Source organism: Zingiber officinale, chromosome 4A, assembly GCF_018446385.1.
Source record: "Zingiber officinale cultivar Zhangliang chromosome 4A, Zo_v1.1, whole genome shotgun sequence".
NCBI lineage: Eukaryota > Viridiplantae > Streptophyta > Magnoliopsida > Zingiberales > Zingiberaceae > Zingiber > Zingiber officinale.
In genome coordinates this window covers 54427218-54449027 of record NC_055992.1, presented here as the reverse complement: position 1 = coordinate 54449027, position 21810 = coordinate 54427218, and the positions used below count along the sequence as shown (strand labels likewise).

The following is a 21810-nucleotide window of genomic DNA, read 5'->3' as shown; positions in this document are numbered from 1 at the left end:
GAGAATACCAAGAAGATTGAAGAGACTCTTCCACGCTACCCTCAAAGCCAAGTATCCCTTTTCCTCAAAGATTAGTCATGTTGAAGAAGGATAAAGAATTTGGTAGATTTCTTGATAAGGTTAAAGATATTTGTGTTGAGGTCCCTCTATTAGATGTCATTCAACAAATGCCGAAGTTTACTAAATTTCTGAAGGATATTATGCCCAACAAAAGACAAAAAGGAGAGATCGAGATCATAGCTCTTACCGAAGAATGTAGCACTTTATTTGAGAAGAACACTTCCCCGAAGCTCCAAGACCAAGGAAGCTTTTATATTCCTTGAACTATAGGATCAGAATTTATAGAAAAAACTTTTTGTGATTTGGGGATAAGTGTTAACCTCATTCCATACTCAATTTGTAATAAGCTAGGTCTAAAAAACTTTAAACTTACTACTATGACATTGCAATTAGCTGATCATACTTGTAAGTACCCTATAGGTATTGCTGAAGATGTGCCAGTAGAAGTGGGTGGGAGCATTATTCCCACAGATTTTATCCTACTTGACATGGAAGAAGACCCGAAGATTCCAATAATACTGAGAAGACCTTTTCTTGCAATAGTTGGAGCTATAATCAACGTGAAAAACCATAAACTTTCATTGGTAATCAGTAAGGAAAGGTTAAAGTATGATATATCTAATTCTTCTAACCATGCCTCTTCTTTCTTAGTGAGCATTTCCAGCGGGACGGATGCTTGCAAATTGGAGGATTGGAATTTTCATCCTCATGGGAGGCCGCCGGATGAGGAACATGATCTGGCAATCGTTGGGAGAAGGCCTCAAATAAAAACTGAGAAGTACATCTACCCTCCGAGGGAAAGAAAGAAGGAAGAAGAAGCACACTCAACCCTAGGGAAATTTGTGTCCCTTGGGCTATGGTTGTGAAAACGGAAATGGGGTCAAGCTAATGACCTTAAACAAGCTCTTCTTGGGAGGCAACCCAAGGGTTCCTTTAGTTAAATTCAATTTTAGCATTCTTTTTCATTAGTTAATGTTTTTGAATTGTTGTTATTTTGTTTTCAGGGTGTACATTGCTTCCATGAGATGACCATGATTATTTCATGGTCATGGACGCATTAAAGAAGTCAGAAGGAAGGAAATTCAGCAATCCTGTACCAAACAGAGCTCGGCCTTGTACCATACACGACCGTGTGACATACACGGTCGTGTGACACTTACAGAGGTGGAGGAGCACAAGGCCGTATGACTCAACACTGGCCGTGTGAACTCACCTAAGAAAAAGAAAGATGAGGTCGTGTGATTTCACACGGGCGTGTAAAAATTCCAAAGGAGGAGAAGGAGGCCGTGTGACACACAACGGCCGTGTGAGCCCAGCTGAGGAGGAGATGATACTGCCCGTGACATTTATCATGGTCGTGTGAATCTAATCCAAAGGAGGACTGCTTGGGCCGTGTAGATCTACACGGCCGTGTGGAACATCTCGACCTGGCCGTGTCTATAAGACACGGTCGTTCCAAGGCCATGTCGGCCACACCCCCAAGCCAAATTTTCTCTCCAACCCTTTCTCATCCTCAACCTTCCTTCTTAACCTCTTAGATCTAGATCTCTCAATTATTCATCCCCATAACCCACACCCAGATCTAGATCTATACAACAATTCTCCTCTCATACCCTCAAGATCTACAACTTCCTTCTTTACGATCCTATTTTTCAAGATCTATTCTCTCAAGATCTCACTTCTCCAATTAAACAACACTTTTCCCTATTAGAACTTGACATCATGTCCAACCTTTTGAAGAAGCTTCAAAAAGGAAGTGGTGGTTCAAGTCGAGAAAAGGATCCATTAAAGGAAAAGGTCAAAGAGAAAGTCGTAAAGGGGAAAGGCAAACGAAGGGCACGTGATGAAGGTAACGATAATGAATTCAATATCGTTTTTAGAAATGAGGATCATAAAGCTAGATTTGATATTCTTATCACAAGGAAGGCTCTGTGTACACGATACATAGACTCAACTGTTTTGAACATTTTAGGAATTAGAGATGATGTAGATTGGATGATTAGTTCTCTAGATTAAGAGGATATTATGTACACACATCTTGCTACATACCCCCAAATTATACTTGAATTCTTGAGCTCATTAGATGTCCACTATTCAAATGAAGATGATTACATTGGCAAAATTACTTTTAGGTTAATGAATCAAGAAATTCAATGGGCATTTAGTGATTTCAACAGTTGTTTTAGTTTGTCTACTGGTGGCTCTCGCAAGTTTGGCCCTAGATTTAATTGGAATAGTTTTTGGAATTCAATCACTGGATTGGATCAACCTTACGAGCCTTCTAGAGCTAAAGATTCCCATATGCAAAACGCCATCTTTAGATACTTACACTGAGTTATGAGTAAAACTATTTTTGGTAGAGGGGAAAGCGATGGAGCCATTAGGAAAGTGAAACTTTATGCTCTATGGGCTATGTTACATAAGGTTGACTTTAATTCCAGTTTTCATTTTTTGCAAAACCTAGTGAGAGCCGGGAAAGAATCCTCGGGATTGATTATCTTTGGTGGATTGATTACCAAAATATCTATAAATCTGGGTTGTGATATGGAGGAGTTAGAAGTCGTTCATGGCAATGACATGATCGATATTGATACATGTCTTACCATGAAGATGATTTGCTGAGATGAGAATGATTTTGCCTTTCCTAAGAAGGATGGGTTTCCTTTACCCCTTCCTTAGCTTGAGCGGACCTCTGTTCACACCCTCGCTAATTGGGTAATCATTGATTTAGATCCCGAGAATGTCCCTTCCTTGTGTGGAGACACCGAGCCCCACCTTGAGCCCTCGTCATCTAGACACCCGCAGCCGTTCGGACATCCAGAACCTGCTAGGCACTCTTTTGCCTATGGTACGGGTCACTCTAGATTTGATTTTTTTGGATTTCAGTACTTCTCTAGACTCGCTTCACGAGAAGCAAGAGGCCCAACGAGTAATGTTGGAGGTCCGCTTCACCTTGTCTGATGACCAGTATAGAGAGGTGCAAGATCATTTTTAGTTCAAGAGAAACTTTCAGGATTAGGTGGCTGAATTTGTCCAAGATTATGATACAGATCAAGCTAGAATGAGAGAGTTCATAGAGGGCATGATCGTTATGCGTCAACAAGTTGACATCCTCTATGAATATCATAGGATCCTAAGCGAGACTCCTGGGTTTCCTAGTTTTCTTGCTGGCCGACCATGTAGACCTCCATTTCCCTACCCTCCTCCACCACCACGATATTGATTTCATCGGGACGATGAAAAGTTGAAGTATGGGGGGATGTTTTGTTGGGACTTTCGAGCAGCAAAAATCACTTTTTGCGTTGCGGAAACCTCGAAGTCTTGCCACGGATCCGTGCGAAGATAAATAAAATTCATGTACATGTTTGTTTATCCTAGATCTACCTTAGATCTACATGATAAGAGTGTTACCCTTGTCGCGATGCCCTTCGCTTATCCCGCTCGTCCAAACGGTTGTCGGATTCTGTAGAGTGTCAAGTGTACACTCTTCTATACGTATCCACACGGACAAAAGGTGGAGAAAAACCACTTAGAGTGTGCTAGCACCCTTGAATGGCTTGGCAATGGAGGAGAGGGAGAAGGAAGAAGAGAGGAGGAAGAAGAAGAATTGAATGAGCACACACCTTGCTTCAATTCACCATAAAGTGGCCGACCACTTCATTGTGTGTTATATACCTCCATGTAATACCAAGAGTCATGGCTCTTGGTCTTCCTCATGAGGTGGCACACAATGATGTAGCCATGATGATGTGGAACACCATCATTGGCTGGCCCATGCCAAGTCAAAAATGAGGTGGAATTTGGTCAAGTCAAACTTGACTCTTCATCTTCCCTCTCAAGTCAAGTCAAACTTGACCTTTTTATCTCCCATGGTTGATCAAATCTAACCATTGATTCAAGTCAATTTAATTTAATGAATCTCTATTCATTGGTTTAAATTGACTCAATGAATTATAATCTAAATTAGACTCATTCTACACATGAATCAAATTGAGTCCAACTCAATTAGTCTAATTTGGATTACTCTTAATCCAATTTGGTTCATCACATGAACCTAATCCTCTTGGTCCATCATATGAACCTAATCTCCATCTAATTACCCTTTGTGTGTGACCCTATAGGTTCTTGTAACGTTGGCAATGCTCCTAAACTCATTTAGAAACATAAGTAATGAGTGGTATCTAGCAACACAGCAGTACTACCCAAGTTACAAGAATGTTGAGATCCAACATCACCTTTGTGACTACTAATTATGACTCTTACAATATATGATAATGTCCTTCTATCCTTGACATCTAAATTGATCAACTGAGGCATAGACCGTGTCATCCTCTAATCAATTTATGTCTTGAATTCCAAGTAGACTCACTCTAATCAAATGAGCTCAATATCTCATATTGACTCATTTGGGCATGACCATGCACTTAGTGGTCTCCCGTTATATAGGAGGGATGTCACTACCGTTATATAGGAGGGATAAATCTCATCTACATCACTCACATCCCTCCGCATAATTTATTACATACCCAGTAGTCGCCTTTATAGTCCACCCATTTACGGGTGACGTTTGACGAAGCCAAAGTATACATCTCCTTATGTAGGGAACCATGGTGACTTCAGGTCCAAGGATTGATAGTCATACTAATAGTCACATGAGAAAGTATATGACACTCATATAACGATTCATGATACTTTCTCATGGCGGGTCATTCAGTTTACATTCTCCAATGCATACCCATGTGTCAACTTAATATCTCATATCCATGACTTGTGAGATCAAGTCATTGAGTTGACCTACATGCTAGTCTCATCGCATTAACATTGCCCTTGAATGTTAATACTTGACTAGGAATGATTAAGAGTAGTGTTCTCTATATTATCTCACTATCAATTCAACCAATCGATTGATATAGATAAGAACCTTCTACTCAAGGACGTTATTATACTTAGTTATTTGACACCAATACAAGTAAGTATAATAACCATAATGAAATGCCTTTATAAATATATAGGAATATGATACATCAAGTCCATACAACAATCATCACATGATTGGCTCTAGGGCTCTCACTAACATGTTTGCAACCTGAAATTTCTGCATTTTTTTTTACATTTCTACATTTTTTTACATTTTCAATTTTTCTTTTATATTTTCAGTTGTTTTGCATTTTGTTTTGCTTTGCTTGTATTCAGTTTTTGCTTATGTCTTGCATTTTTTCCTTGCTTTGTTTGTTAGATTTGGTTTTGACTGTCACGTGATTGTCTTTTGAAACATATGACATATTGAGAATATCATTCCTCACTTCTGCTGACTTGTTTACAAGTAAAATTGTTTGCACGTTTATATCTTGATTCATGATGTTTTGGATATAATACTAGTATGTTTAGTATACCTCTTTTCTCTATCTTAAGTAGCATGATATGTGCTAAGTATTGTATGGAAACAAATTCGAGTTTCGGCTTAACCTTAAGGATTCTATTATTACTTACTTAAGCTTGAATAGTTGATATCATTGGAATAGTCATGATTCATCTTATTTGTTTAGTACTTAGTTCCCATGGTGATTTCTCAAACTACATCTTGGTTACTGGATGATGCTCGAGTCATGTAAGTTCATTTGGAAAAATCAAAATATCCTAACATTTGCACTTATATGCATTTGTGTTCAAGTGTTACATCTTACAATCACTAAATAAAAAAAATGATGAATAAGGGATATAAAAAACGGTTGTCGTGAGTGGAACAAGTTACCCCTTTGAGACCGAGTTTGGTTACTGGGGAAATGACTACTATGTTTCTCTTGATATCGAGCACGCCTTTGAGACCTTGGGTTGATTGAGAAATATGAACCAAGTGTATGGCAGGTAAGTGTCTATCACCGGGAACATTAGGAATTTGATTGGATGACGACTTGACTAGGACAAAGATTGAAACTTGAAGAGTTTGGGCACTTATTGCACTGTGCACAAGAAACTTATGCTTAGGCCATACTTGAGTTATTTCCACAATTATTCTTATCAATGAACCTTGTTGATAGAATTAGGAAAGTGCACTAGGGATTATGATGCATTATAGAACACATAAGTTTAGATTGTAACATTTTGCTTGAGGACAAGCAAAGGTTTAAGTCTGGGGGTGTGATATGCGTAGATTACAAACACTTATTTAACATATTTTGACGCACATTCATATATTTTACGCATGCTTTGTCTATGCACCTTCATACTCTTAGTCTTACTTTCAACATAATTACTCTTCTTTGTTCGAAGATCTGCTCTTGTGTATTTTCTGCTTACAAGAGTCGTATACAGAGAGGAAACGATTCCCGTGGTCAAGCTTGTCAACAAAGGAAGGAGGACAACATTGGTCGTGTGAGTCACACGGCCATGCCAAAGGAGCAAGGAGGAAAATGACCTAGGCCATGTGGTATAGACAGGCCGTGTAGCTTCATCAGAGGAGGAGGATGGCATGGTCGTGTGGATCCACATAATCGTGCCATCCCAACATCTTTTCCAGCACACGGCCGTGTAGATCTATATGACCGTGCAGTGACTCCGCAGTACAAGAAAGCTCAGGCCGTGTGTGCCGCACAGCCGTACAAAGTTTCCATAAGCCAAGAATGGCCTGGCCGTGTGATCCACACGACCGTGTAAATCATCCAGAGTTGTAGCAGCACACGGCCATGTAGATCTACACAGTCGTGTCACTTTTGTAACGACCCACCTTCTACACTACTACTACTACTCTAAAGGTGGATGCTACTTAACTACTAACTCTACTTAACCGGTATGATTAAAAACCATATGAAAACCCTACCGAAAAATTTCGGCAGAGTCTCCCTTGTACCGGTGACCTTAAACTGATATACAAACACTATATACACAGCCACAGGCGGCTGAAACTTATTTCAAACAACCACGTAGTTTATATATAACAAAAAGAAGCAAAATACCAAAGGAAACCAACTCTAACAAAACACGACAAAACAATCCAAAAAGTAACATGTACAAGTTCTAAATACTTAAAACAATTAAAACAAAATACTCTTAATAAATTCTTGACAACTTCTTAGATCACTCCATAGTCCAAACATCACACGCCCATCAAGCCTCCCCTTGTCGCCTCCTTCATATCGTTTTGGCTTTTCCTTTATCTGCAGTAGGAGGAAATGCAAACTATAAGCATAAAGCTTAGTGAGCGCTATCTAACTCACAAAAACTCGATATGCATGTATATAAATAAAAACATGCTAAAACTGAATGCTAACATGTAAAGCTACTCATGCTCATACATAGCAAAGGAATCATACTAACTGAAATACTAAACATGTATAGCTAATCATGCTCATAAACCAATAAAGGAATCATACTAACTGAAATACTAAACATGTATAGCTAATTATGCTCATAAACCAATAAAGGAATCATACTAACTGAAATACTGCATGCTAGAAATAAGAACTAAACTTACTGATTCTAAACATATGTGAAGCTTGTCTCACTTGTTTAATACTTATACTTTAATACTTTTATATTTCAAAATAATAATAAACTTCTTTCTTGGGTCCAGGCTTAGTACCAATGCGTGCTCCCTAATAGGGACTGTGGTAGCTAGTCACAAGTCCTATGAGGGTAAAGACCTTGGTCTTACCAGGGCCAAGACCTTGGAATTGGTCACCTGGATTTGTTTAACAACAACCTTGAAAGTCGAGTACTAGCCTCTTTAAAGTAAAATACTTATTATCTTTTATTACTTCTTTTTTTAAATGTCTTGACATTTAAACAAGACCTTGTGTGCCAAAATTCCTAAAGTCTTGACTTTGGGAATCTACTTAAGGTCTTGACCTTTTTCTTTCTTTTCTTTACTCATGCTTCTCATAATCCTTTATTAGAGCTTACTAGAACACTGTAAGTTGATCTAACAAGTAGAGAATTGCAACTAACTGAGCATGCTATATAAAATAAAGCAAAACCAATCAACTACAAGATAAACTTAATAACTGTTCATGTTAAACTAATCATGCTTAATTACTAGCAAATGAAAGCTAAAAGATCTGCTCATGTATATCTATATAAACTAAATTTTCTACACAAAGGTGCTAAAAATGAAGGCCGTTCATGCTTGTTCAAGTAAGGAAAATTAACTGTATGTTTCACTTTAAAGAGCTTTTAAAAGCAAATGAACACATATCATCAGATAGATCAGTTGCTGTTGATGTGGCCTTAGAGGGTATAATAACAATGTCATTTTCCCTAGAGCTTACCCTACATGTTATAACTTTCAATAATAAAATTCTTAACTAAACCAATATGATTACAGAAAGCATTAATCTGTCAAAACAAGGCAAATGTCAATATGGATTCAACCTCACCAGCTACTTGATATACAGAAGTGCACATCAAAGGCTCACGCTTAAAGAGATACAACGTTTACAATTTCATGCCCTCATTAAACCCGAATACATCTATACTTCCTTGAACATGACAATCAAAATCACATGTCTCAGGCCCAAGCTAAGAATAAATTCCAAAACTCCATTCCGTGGGGACATAATAATACCAGGAAGAGCAATAAAAGAAGTAGATCTAAGCAAAGGTCTAAACAACATGCTAAATCCATTCAAATCCCTTTCCATTTTCTTTATAAACTCACGGTAGCAACATCAAAAATCAACAATCCTACAACATGCTTCGAATTCAAGAAGAACAAATGTCCGAAACTACTCCTACTGCAGGTGAGAAGCTACTCACATCGCTGTTCTTGGACTTACAACCGAAAAGGAGAAATCTAGGGTTCGGGTGAAGCTTCAAATCTGGCGATCCTTCTGTGCCCGCGTGCTCCCCTCGACGAGCCGACCTCAAGGAGGTGAAGAAAACCTCTCGAAAACTCTGGCCGGCGCTGGAGACAAATCCCTAACACGGCTCTGTTTCGCCCGAGCAGAAGAGTCGCGCGGCGTCGCGTGTGAGGAGAAGAGAGGGATCGAGAAGTTAGGTCACGGGAAAAGAAATATAAACTTATCCCTTAAGTTATTCTCGGTTCCAACTATAACTTAAATATTTTTCTCTCCCTCTTAGGTTAACACAGCCCGCGGGCACAGCTGGTCAGGCGGGTTTTGCTCGAAGCCACAGATCGCAGGTTCGATCCTCGCTGCACCCCTTTTTCCTCTTATTCTCTGTTACTAACTTCTACCTTATATACATTTTATTCCCTTCTTGATTAACAAAATACTCGCAGACCAGCTGGTTGGCTGAGTTCGGTTAAGACTCGGTTCAAGTCCGAGGTCCACGGCTCGAATCTCGGCTTGGACATTATTTTTGTCCAAATTTCTCTCGTTTAGTAAAAATACCAAACGACCTCAGAAAATTCCATAAAAATATTCTAAAAATTCCTAAAAATCTCTAGAATATTTTAAAAGCATTTCAAATATTTTTAAGGACATTTAGAACTAAAAATAGGGAAAATTGGGTCGTTACAACTTTGGCCGAGAGCAGGACTTGTGAGGTCATGTGAGAGCCACACGGCCATGGCACGGGTCGTGTGGTGCCTGTGCCCTGCTCTATATAAGGAGGTTTCTTCACCTTTCAAAGGGAGGAGGCTCTCCCTTTTGGAAAGAATCAACTTGGGGCTATTCTTCATCCTCTCCAGCTTTGTTCTATCAATCCTAAGCCATCTTCCCCTCCGCATCGACTTCAGAAGATAAGGATTGGTTCCGAAGATCACTCATCATCTCTAGATAAGCATTTCTATTCTCTGTTCTCGTTGGGGATTGGAATGTTTGTAATCTCTTTATCTTTGGATCTCTATCTTTGTGTTATGGAGTAAATTTATTGTTCTAAGATTAAGGGAGTAATTGTGATGTGATTTGATGTACGAATCAAATGGATATGCTAATTTCCTATTTAGATTATGTTAATGTGTTTTGTATCTATTTGATCTTATGTGGATGTTTGTATTTAGATCTTATTACCATATTTGATTGAATGTTTGTGAGGCTTTTGGATCCCGTAGAGGGATACCCTAGATCGTATGACCGAGGGGCGTTTGTGACAGGCTGCCCCGCTAACGGACGTCTAGGAGATCACCTTGAGAGATGAAGCTAGTCTCTACAAGGAGGTGGGATAGTTGATTACATTTAGTTCCTGCACTTTTATGTGAATTGAGTGGTGTTGTGTTTCTATGTCGTATGACCGAGGGGCGTTGGTGACAGGCTGCTCCGCTAACGGATTTCATAGGGATCATAACCATTTAACCACTAGAAGTATAGATCAAAGTCCATTGCCAGTTTTCTTTTGCAAGAGAAAATCGACAACTTCCTACAAATGCATGTCAATTGAGGATATAAATTGGAGAATCATGCTACATCAATGAATATCACAATGAAATCGAATTCCTAGAACACTCACCAAACCATATACTTCATTTACTTTCTTAGTTTCATTTCTGGTTGCTACTTAGTTCATTCCTTGCCTTGTTGATTGTTTAGCTACTTCTACGTGAGACATCTCTTATGCTTATAATCAGTCCCTGTGGGATCGATATCTTTTTATTATTGATGATAAAACCGTGCACTTGCGGTTGTGTAACACCTATAGGGCCTATATTCCCAATCGACTCTGCCGATCAGATAGGTTCCATGTGGACCCCCACTCCAGCTTGGACCGGACTTACTAGGGACCTACCTCCCTTATTCCAGATTAACTCTGCCGATCAGACATGTTCCATGTGGACCCAACTCCCGGCTCGGACCGAACTTATTAGGGACCCAGTTCCCTCATCCCTAATAAGCCCTACTGATCAGATAGGTTCCATGTGGACCCCATTCCCAGCTTGGACCAGACTTACTAAGGACCCAATTTCCTCATTCCTGATTGGCGTTGTTAATCAAATAGGTTCTTTATGGACTCTATTGCTGACATGAACCAGATTCATTAGGGACTCAACTCCCTCACTAGGGATCGACCTTTCTGGTCGAACAGATTCCCTGTGGGCCCCATCCCTGGCTTTGACCTGATTTTCTTATTTCTCTATCCCACTCCTCCGGTTGGTCGGCCCGGTCAGAGGGGTCTTAGAAGATTCAATGATGGTTTGATGGGCTGCCACAACTCTGGTTCCTTTGAGATTATTGCTACGACCCATTTAGGTCGGGCTATGTGAGAAGCCCACCTAGCTAGTAGCCAAGAGGCCTCATGGCCCAAGAGCCCAATTATGGCCATTACTACAATGCATAAGTTTGTTAGAGGATCATACCTATGTACGAATACTTACACTACTTACATGCCAATGTGATTGATGGATGTAGCATAAGCATGATGATGCATCAGGTTGACTGATTGCAGGATAATGTTTCATCAAGGAGGAAATTGTGAGGGACATTATAAAAGTGAGTCCTTCTTCATTGGAAAAAGTACGCATACATTTGTATATTTATGCATCTTCTTTTTCTATTTACTATTATTTACTTTGCGTCACCACCCGTTTTTGGCTTGACCGTCAGAGTAACTGTGTCAAGTACCACTCTGGCCTACTTACTGACGATTTTTCTCTTTTTTAAAGTTTTTTGGAGCCAGTCCATCTGAACGCTACATCATCGATAGTCCATCCTCATTGCTTTAAGATGAGATCAGATCCAATGGTAGGACAAAGTAACAAAGGGTTTGAAAAATAAATAAGCTCTAGATATCCTAATCTTTACCTAAGAAATCAGATACGACATTACAAACGAGTAGATGGGTTGCATGATCTTGTGCTAGAAATGCCTATAACCCACGTGTCTTCACTTACATTTAGTGCATTTGAAGAGACAATACAACCTCACGAGTATGATGAGATCGAAAAATCATCTTACTTGGACACTCATGGTCAGACTTATCTGCATTGATCAAACGCATAAAATCACATTAATAAATTTAACTGCATTGATCCAACATTAAAATATCATAATAATTGCTCTTCATTAGAGAGGAATCAACAATTTTTTGCTTATAACTTTGAACTAAAGCTTAACTTTGCCTTTGATTCTCTAACGGGAGAAGGCGTGACACCCTAGATTGTTTAGATAAAGGAGTTATTGTGGCAAACAGGAGGAACATGCCGGTCCTACTAGTGTTTAGCACTTTACAATTATATGTTTCATGTAGTTAGTTAGTAAAACGTAGTGACATAGTATAGATAGTTACGGTATCTAATTTTAATTTGTTGATTAAAGTATGCTGCTTGATGTTTCATGTAAACTGTTGGTTTCAATTGTCAAAGACCTCTTTGAAAAACTGCCTGAACTATTTCTAGGTGAACCCAAATCCTTGTAGAGGGACAATTAATAAAGCTTGACACAAACTTTATTGAGCCCATGTATGTCTAAATGGGTAACAGAACATTATGTCAATTCAAACATTTTGTGTCGACCTAGTCAATTATAGGTCATCTTATTTATCTCTTAAGTTGACCTATCCGTGGTAGAAGGTTTTGATGCCATGTTCTCTCATCTTAAGTTTACCTATGCGTTTCCTTCGGTCTACCTAAACTGATGAGTGTGTTGGATCCAGAATTGCATGTCCATGCCAGCTTACCTCTTTGCTTACTCCGACTTAACCAGAGCAATTTTCTCCCTTAGCTTCTACTATGAAATTTATTATAGCGGGGTTGCAATTTGCATTGGCCACGGACAATCTCTAAAAAAGAATGCATTCATATTGATAGACAAAATGTACAGAGCATAATAAACACCCTAATGGAGATGTCTTTAGTACTGCAAGAACGCAATTCTAATAGTCTTCACAATTTTTTCATCAATCAGTATATGTATCTGTCACAGAGAAAATAATTGCAGTGGATAGCAAAATAGAACGCACATTCTTAAGAACAAGATTTCAATAAGTATAATTCCAGAAATCTTACTTTTATTCGTGGTGCAATCTTTATAACATTATGAAAAACACATAAAGCCAAAGCAAAAAGATGAAGACCCAGTTTTCTGTGACAATCACATAAATGGGAATCTAACAGGAACCAATTTCAGACATAATATAACCATCATACATAAATATCCTATCTGAGATTGGTATATACCAAAAAGCATGGTCATGAAATCGACAAACCATTGAGAAACATATATTCAGCCAACAGAAATGTAGAAGGGTGAAAGAATGAAAAAAACAAAAATAAGTCGAGCTACAGGATGAAAGAAGACTGTCCACCTCTTTAGATACTCTTTATACTTGCAGAAATGTGCTTGCTGAGGACCATAAAGACAAACGAGGAAGGATTCTATTAGTCTATCGCACAAGCTAGCTACCACTGATTTGGGAAAGCTTGTCTGTAGTTCAAATCTTCCCCCTGCATCACCTGCCTAATTGCAGAATCGGTTACTCGGGTATTCAAGAGCCTTTGATTTATTCTATCTTTAGGTGTAACTTTCTTCTTCAACATTGATGACAATGTGGGTTTCTTTTTCTTTGGTTCATTTTGGTTTTCTTGTAAGGCTTCTCTATATTCTCCAGAAGCTCCTGAGTATGATGTGGAAGCAATTGCTGCTTCTCTCAAGACCATGTCATTATGCTCACGAACTTTTGCATGTTTTGCCCTCTTCAACAGCTTGTCATTTCTCTCTCTTTCCCTGGCATTCTTGACTGCTTGTTTTGCCAATTGCTCAACTGATACGTTGCTCAGCTTGAGAGATTCTTCTACACACATGCCATCACTTTCTCCATTTGTAGTGATGGAAGAATTTTTTTCAGGTTTCCCTTTATTAGATAGACTTTCACCTAAAGGATTTCCATTAGAATCACGTGGAATAATAGGTCCATGGAACGGGCACATTCTCAAGTCCCTTCTTTGACAAAGCCCACCTTTTCTTAAAGGAGCAAGGCATGGTTGGATTTCTACCTGCTCTTCTTCATAGACAGTACGATAAACGCTCAGCTCTGCAATCTTCTCAGCAGGAATAATGGCATCAAAATCCACTCTACCCCAATGGCTCTCTAGTTCAAGCCCCCTCTGGTTTGCCAAAACATCTCTTCTTGAGCCCCAATTATCCAAGAATGGACCCCAAGTCAACACTGGTGCTTCAGCCAAAAGTCTTGACCTTGGAGATGATGAACCAGAACTAGCAAATAAGTTATTTTCACCTAATGGCTTTGCATTCTTGTCTTTTCCCATAGTTGGAGCATCCACAGGACTCTGAACTAAGCTTTTGTACCTGCTCGACTTCTCCAATGTGCAATCTTCTATTTTACCCTCTTCCCAAAAGTCTTCCTCTTCCTCATTGGAAGGGTCATTGAGAACACACCCTAATTGAACACATCTATTTCTAACAGAATGGATATGCTTTTGGATGTCAATCAATTCCTTCAATGCAGTTTCCCTGAATCTGTTGTCACTGAGCTCCACTCTGATAAGTACTGATATCCACTCTCGTATCGATGTCAAATGTTTCAAGACTAGAAGTTTGAACAACTCTCTTAGTGCATCAAAGATGGCTTTGTTATCACTATTCTCTTGAACCTTTTGACCCTCCTTCAGTGATTCTAAACGAATTTTCCTTAGTGCAAGTGATTGAAATTCTTCCAACTCTTCTTCCTCAATAAACTTGTGTGGATAAAATTCTTCTTTTTCATTAAAAATTTCTAAACACTCTTCAGCTTCATCAATTGTTGATTGGATCTCACTCTTGATAGACGGGAAGTTTTCCTTTAGATGCTCAAACTTATTGAGTAAAATCTGCTGTGTTCTTATTTCTCTTTCTCTTCTCTCTTGTTGCAAATGAGCTGCATTTGCTATCCGATTAGGGAATTGGTATCTGAGAGTGTTCTTTAGATAATCAAAACCTAATCTCAGTTGTCTGTAGTAAATTCCAAAGGATGCATTCCATTTTTCTAGTAGCTCTATGCTCATTTTACGCAAATTAGTTGCAATGGACAAAGGAGGAGGAAGAGCCATATTTCTCCTGAAACCAACACTTAAGATCAAGAACTGGTCGAAGTGAATCACTAGAAGGGATCTAAAAAGCTTTGAACGCATGAAGAGTTCATCAATGATAAGAACAGCCAGGTACCGCACCTGTAATCCAGCACTTGATTCAATAATTACAGGACAGGATTGATTATATCCAATGTAAAATGTAAGACAACTTTTTATAGAAAAGTTGTGGATTTCACAATTGGAAGGAAAAGATAAGACAAATTAAATTAGTTTGAAATATGTTGCAGATCAATATACGTGCTTTGTTTCTGAAATCAAGAGAGGGCAAGTTCAAGAACTCTTTACAAGATTCTCTTACTTATAGAGGAAAGTTTGTTTAACGTAAAGGAAATATCAATCTAATTCGTTTACTTCAATAACACAGTAGGACGCCTTTCCCTTCCGTGTCCTTCAAAGAAAAGAAACAGAAGTTAATTTGTGTAAAAATCATAAGTTTCAATAATCAGCTAGCCTGATAAATCTTCAGCAGGTCAAGAAAAGAATATCCCACCCATCTAAAGGCCAATCAAAACCCTAATTATGCCCAAGACCTAGAACAGAAAGGCCAAAACTGGAGTTTTGGGAGTCAATTGTCGTACAATCGAGTTGAAATAACTCATAATTAATTCCATTGAAGGGTTTATCGATTGAGGACCTGTGAGTGGGATTTTCGCATCTGGAACATGAGAAATTGGACGGCGGCGCGGACCTCGTCATCGGAATAGCGGATGGTTAAACTGATGGCTCTGAGGAGGCGAGGATCGACCTCATGCGCCGTCGAGTTGGTGGCCTTCTCGATAAGCCTCAGCACCGCTGGCGCCGTTTCTTCCCCCATCTTCTGCTCTTCCGCTCGCATCCTTGAGGGGGTCAATTTCATTTTTATGCCCGGACTCAGTCGCCGTCCGGGTCGTGGCCTACGACTCAGTCTGGTTGTCAGGTACAGGCCTGGTACAATCCGGGCCGGATCTTCTAGTCCGTAATTTACGGACTAGGACCAAGCGATGATCCATTGTAGGAGGATCATTGATTTGAATAGAGCTTATCTTTAAATTGATAGATTCCATCCAAATCAACGGTCTATAATAATGAATCATCCCTTGATCCACAAATTACGGACCAGAGAATCTGTCCTCCGTACAATCGGGCGTAGGCATAATTTGTTTGAAAAAGTAAAATACAATATATATTTTTTAAAAACAAAACAGAAAATAAAAATAATTTTTTAAAAATAAAAATATGTATATATTGTATTTTTAAAGATTTTTATTTTAAAAATCATTTATCTAATTTTAAGTCTATATCTTTTCATGAATTTATTATACACATCTAAAAACTCACTATATATTTTTTATAAATAATATTGTTTTGTTCCACGAGACAAACAAAATAGTAAATATTAAGCTCAAAGTAAAAAAATGATAAAGTTCTAATGATGAGTCATCCAAAGTAAAAAAAGAAAGTTCTAATTTAGCATATTAAGAGAATTTAAATTTGGTAGTATGGGAAGTAATAAGGTAATTATTATGATAAAAAATGATAAGTTGATAGAGGCTTACATCTCTAAGCTCATTTATTAGAAGTAAATTGTGGTCATAAGGTAAGGATTCGAATCTCGGTAAAGTTGAGAAAACAAAGTCCTCTTTCATACTAGCTAACTATAGTTTCTTGATTTACCTCTTCATATATGGTCGTAGAGGCGACCGTGTGAGGCTACTAGGGTGGTGGATTCCACCTTTTGCTACCATTTATTGGAAGTAAATTGCCCCCGGGGTAAGGTTGAGTTGGCTAGAGTGGAGTAGAGTTGCTACCATAGGGCAAGAGTTCGAATCTCGGTAAAGTTGAAGAAAAAAAATTCTTCCTTCTCATTAGCCAACTACAACTTCCTGATTTACTTCCTCGCAAATAATCGTGGGGCCGACTGTGTGGGGTCGCTGAGGTGGCAGATTCTGCAGATAATTCTAAATGTATGAAAAGAGGAATTAAATTAAAGCGGTAAAAATTTACAGCGATCTCCCGTAGATCTGCAATCAGTAATGGCGAAACTCGTTGTCGGAAGAGCGATCACAGGATCGGAAAGCCCTCCGCAATTCCACAAACCAAATCCCACCGTCTTGAATATTCTCCTCGCTTACTCTCGTCTCCAACCCACGAATGATCTTTGGACGCACCTCCTTTATATAGGGAAATAAACCAGGGGCATAATGGAATTTTCCATTATGAGTAGTGGGGAACGTGGGCCATGTTCCCACATCCCCACTATCCACATTTCCAACATCTCCCACTCGTCCAAGGTAAGTCACTAAGACTAGTTCATTCAGGTAAGTCACAAAGACTTAATAAGTCACATAGACTATTAGAGAGTTTGGTCACATAGACCATGTGAGAACATCCAATCCATACTTAGAGAAAATGGTTCGTGCGACAGCAAGCACATTGAGCGATAGTTGCTAAGAAGATTGTTACACCTTGACTTAGCCGCTCTTTGAGTAATCAATGCTAATAAAGTTGTTACACTTTACTTGGTTGTTCAAATAAATTAGAGATACACTCTTTATGACACATAGCCACTTTCCTGGTGGCACATAGCCTTTATCCAGGATTCATCCAATCTTCAAGTGACACACAACCATTATCTTGGAGATATCCATGTCTTGCTATTTACCCAGATTAAATAATTTTTATTTACATCGATATGAACATCTCTAATCCCTTATAATGACCATTATGTCAAGAGCATGTTCCATATCCAATATTCACATTTATTTCTATACATAATAGAAATGGGTCGACCAGTGAATAACAACAAAAGATGTAAATATATTTAATCTTCCTTTTTAACTAGAATCTATTCATTTTAATCAGTCGCTTTCCTAGTTATGTTCCATAGACCGAATCATCCATAACCATAGGATATACGCTAAAGTAGCAGACACTGATTAAAACTTCAAGTAAATAGCTAAATAGTCACTAAGGCAAAAAACTGAGATTAACTTATAATCTCAAATGTCTCACATAGTAGAGAAACAGGGATTCATTCTCGTACTACCTTTATTATGGTAATAGCACATGTGATATGAATCACATGCTACGATGTTATTCTCTTTACTAAAAAGAGTGCATATTCTCTTCAAATTTAACATTGTATAGATTTTGATTTAGACATACCTAATGTCTAATCCTGAATTCAACATATGAATTCTAATATGGCTTTCAACAGGTTCAGTAAATAGTGAGTTTATTTACTTCGATCATTATTAACACATAAATGATCTCATCTTGACATGATTATCAAGGCGACCTAAACTTATGGATCTGTCTCTAATTTCAGCTACATAAACTGTTCCATAAGTAACGGTCTTACCCCTATATGTACTTAACAAATAGAGATGATTGTCCATATGAGTGGACCAATCTCTACCTGCCAACATGCTCACCGAGATCTTATATGAATGTAACAAATACAACATATACACTGAATAAATTATGACAAATTACACAATCATAACACAAAGTCTGATTGTTATTTCAATATTGTTACATTCTACGAAGTCCCAAAGACTTTACATGTTCTTTAAATGACTCTTTAGTCATTGGCTTAGTAAAAGAATCTGCAAGCATAACACGTGTAGGGACATACTCAAGAATGACTTTTTTTTTAGCCACAATATCCCTTACAAAATTATATTTAATTTCTATATGCTTGCCTTTGCTATGATATTTGGGATCCTTAGAAAAAGTTATTGCAGCTTGACTGTCATAGTAGACAGTTACTGGACTCCCACTATCCTCAGCAATTTTCAGATGATTCAGAAACCTTCTCAACCAGACTGCTTCTTGCACAGCCGCTGAACATGCCACATATTCAGCTTCCATAGTTGACAAAGCTACACAAGCTTATTTCTTGTTGTTCCAAGAGATGGCGCCACCATTCAGCAAGAATGCATAGCCTGATGTAGATTTTCTATCATCCAGGTCTCCAGCCTAATCTGCATCTGAATAACCTTTCAGACTCATATATGATCCTTGAAAACAAAGACAATAATCTGTTGTCGCCTTCAGATATCTGAATATCCTTTTTATCGCCTTCTAGTGTCTCGGTCCTAGATTTGACTGGAAGCGACTGACCAAGCCCACAACATAGCTGATATCGGGACGTCTACACAACATAGTGTACATCAAACTACTAATAGCACTAGCATATGATTTTTTATTCATCTCAGCTATTTCCTCTAGAGTTTTAGGACACATACTCTTGCTCAACACAGTACCTTTCAAAATAGGTGTATGTTCTATGTTGCAATTAGACATGCTGAAATGATATAACATCTTATTTATATAAGACTCTTGTGACAGACCCAAAAGTCTTTTAGAACGATCTCTTATGATCTTCACCCCTAAGATGTATTTAGCTTCTCCCATATCTGTTGTATCAAATTGTGATGACAACCACTGCTTGACTTCATTCACATATCCTATGTCATTTCCAGTTATCAGCATATCATCAACATATAATGATAAAATGACATACTTTCCTTTTTCCCTTTTCAGGAAAACACAATGATCCTCATTGATCATCTCAAAACCATAAGATAAAATGACTTCGTTAAATCTTATGTTCCATTGTCTTGACGCTTGCTTTAACCCATATATAGACTTTCTAAGTCTACATACTTTCTGCTCTTGGCCTTCAACAATGAAACCTTCTGGCTGAACCATATAGATTTCTTCGTCAAGATCACCGTTAAGGAAAGTGGTTTTTACATCCATTTGATGTAATTCCAAGTCATAATGTGCCACAAAGGCCAAAATAACTCATATTGACACAAATTTCACTACAGGAGAAAATGTCTCTTCAAAGTCAATGCCCTCCATTTGGGTATATTCTTTTGCAACTAAACGAGCTTTGTATCTGTTAATCGATCCATCTGCTTTCCTCTTTATTTTGAGAATTCACTTATTCCCAATAGCCCTTCGGCCCAGAGGAAGATCGACTAAGTCTCAAACATGATTTTGAATCATGGACTCCATCTCTTCAACCATTGCAGCTTTCCATTTTTCTCTAACTCTACATCCCAATGCTTCCTCAATGGATTGAGGTTCGTCGTCGTCAATTGGAATTGTAACCAATGCCTCATTCTCAATATCAAACCTCTTCTTAGGTTTGATCTTACGAACACTTCTCCGTAAGTTGGGCTGTTGAGAAGTCAACTCATGACTCGGCATATCACTCCCACTCGGTTGACTAGACTTAGGTATCCCTTTTGACATCTCTCTTGTTGATAATATCTCATCCTCCACAAATAAAGGAACATTTTTATCAACATCACCTCTGATTGAGAACTCTGTTTCGAGAAAAGTCACATCTCTCGAGTCTATTTCGGAGATGGTTCTATCTAGTTGCTCACATATGAAAATATAACTTTTGGAGGTCTCATGATATCTTATAAAGATACATTTATTACCCCTAGGTCCCAGTTTTCCATACTTGTGAGAACTAACATGAACATAAGTAACTGACCCCCAGGGTCTCAAATTACTCAAATCTGGTTTTTTGTCTGTCCAACGTTCATATGTGGTAGATGGAACTGACTTTGAAGACACTTTGTTAAGTATATAGGTTGCAGTTAATAATGCATCTCTCCAATAGGAGATTAGCAAATTAGCTTGCGCCATCATAGACCTAACCATTTCAAGAAGAATCATATTTCTTCTTTCAGCTACCCCATTTTGCTGTGGAGTTCCAGGAATTGTCAGCTGTCTAATGATCCCTCTATCATTACATATTGTCTTGAACATATCAGACAAATACTCCCCTCCATGGTCAGTGCGTAAAGTCTTATCTTTACGTTTCGTTTGATTCTCAACTTCGTTCATATAACAAATGAAGTAATCCAATGCTTCAGATTTGTGAGAAATCAAATACACATGACCGAACCTAGAGAAATCATCAATAAATATAATGAAATAGGAAGCTCCATATCTAACCTTCACATTCATTGGACCACAAATATCCGAATGAATTAACTACAATATTGATTCAGATTTTATAGCCTTACCAAATGGTTTCCTAGTTACTTTTCCAGCAAGACAATGCTTACATATAGACAATTGAATCTTAGCCCGAGTGCCCAATAGGCCCTCTCTAACCAACCGATTCATACGTTCTTGTCCTATGTGTCCTCATCTAGCATGCCAAACCTTATCAGTTATATCTGCATCACTAGTTAAAGCAATGTTTGAAAAACAACCATCAATAGCATAATTGACATCTGGTTTTACATCAAGAATCATAAAATCATTTGTTAAAAAACCATGTCCGATTAACACTGAGTCAATCTTAAATTCAATAGACCGACTGTAAAAATTAATACAATACCCTAAATCAAGAAGGCATGTAACGGAAACAAGATTTCGTCAAATTTCAGGAGTATACAGGACATCATGTAGAAACAAAACTCTACCACCACGGAGGTTGAGTTTGCAAGTGCCGACTCCTTTGACTTCAACTCTTGCATTGTTTCCTACATAGATCCATTTGTTGTCAACTGGTACCCGATGGTACTCAACAAATGTAACTCGTTCCTGAGCTACATGGTTGGTTTCTCCCGAATCTATAATCCACAAAGGATAAGAATCAGCTAACAACACTGAACTAGAAATAAAATGCTCTAGAAAAGAAGACACACTTGGATTTACCTTTTTCGGCTTAGTACACTCCCGAGCGAAGTGACCCTTTTTGCCGCAGTTAAAACAAGTCAACTTGTTTTTAGGTTTCTTTCCAGTCTTCTTTACTA

General features: G+C 38.3%; 1 protein-coding gene across 2 annotated transcripts; it reads right to left on the bottom strand.

The window, feature by feature from the left end:
• Positions 1-12937: 12937 nt before the first annotated feature.
• LOC121969917 (UV-stimulated scaffold protein A homolog) lies at positions 12938-15962 on the bottom strand. Of its 2 annotated transcripts, none has more exons than XM_042520237.1 (2): positions 15672-15962; positions 12938-15002 (listed from the first exon to the last, which is right to left on the bottom strand). In XM_042520237.1, the coding sequence occupies exons 1-2, from the start codon at positions 15731-15733 to the stop codon at positions 13349-13351; spliced, it is 1716 nt and encodes a 571-aa protein (XP_042376171.1). In that variant the 5' UTR covers positions 15734-15962; the 3' UTR covers positions 12938-13348. The 2 variants fall into 2 exon arrangements, with proteins under 2 accessions (XP_042376171.1, XP_042376170.1); XM_042520236.1 differs by having other exon boundaries at positions 12938-15115; positions 15672-15934.
• Positions 15963-21810: the final 5848 nt, after the last annotated feature.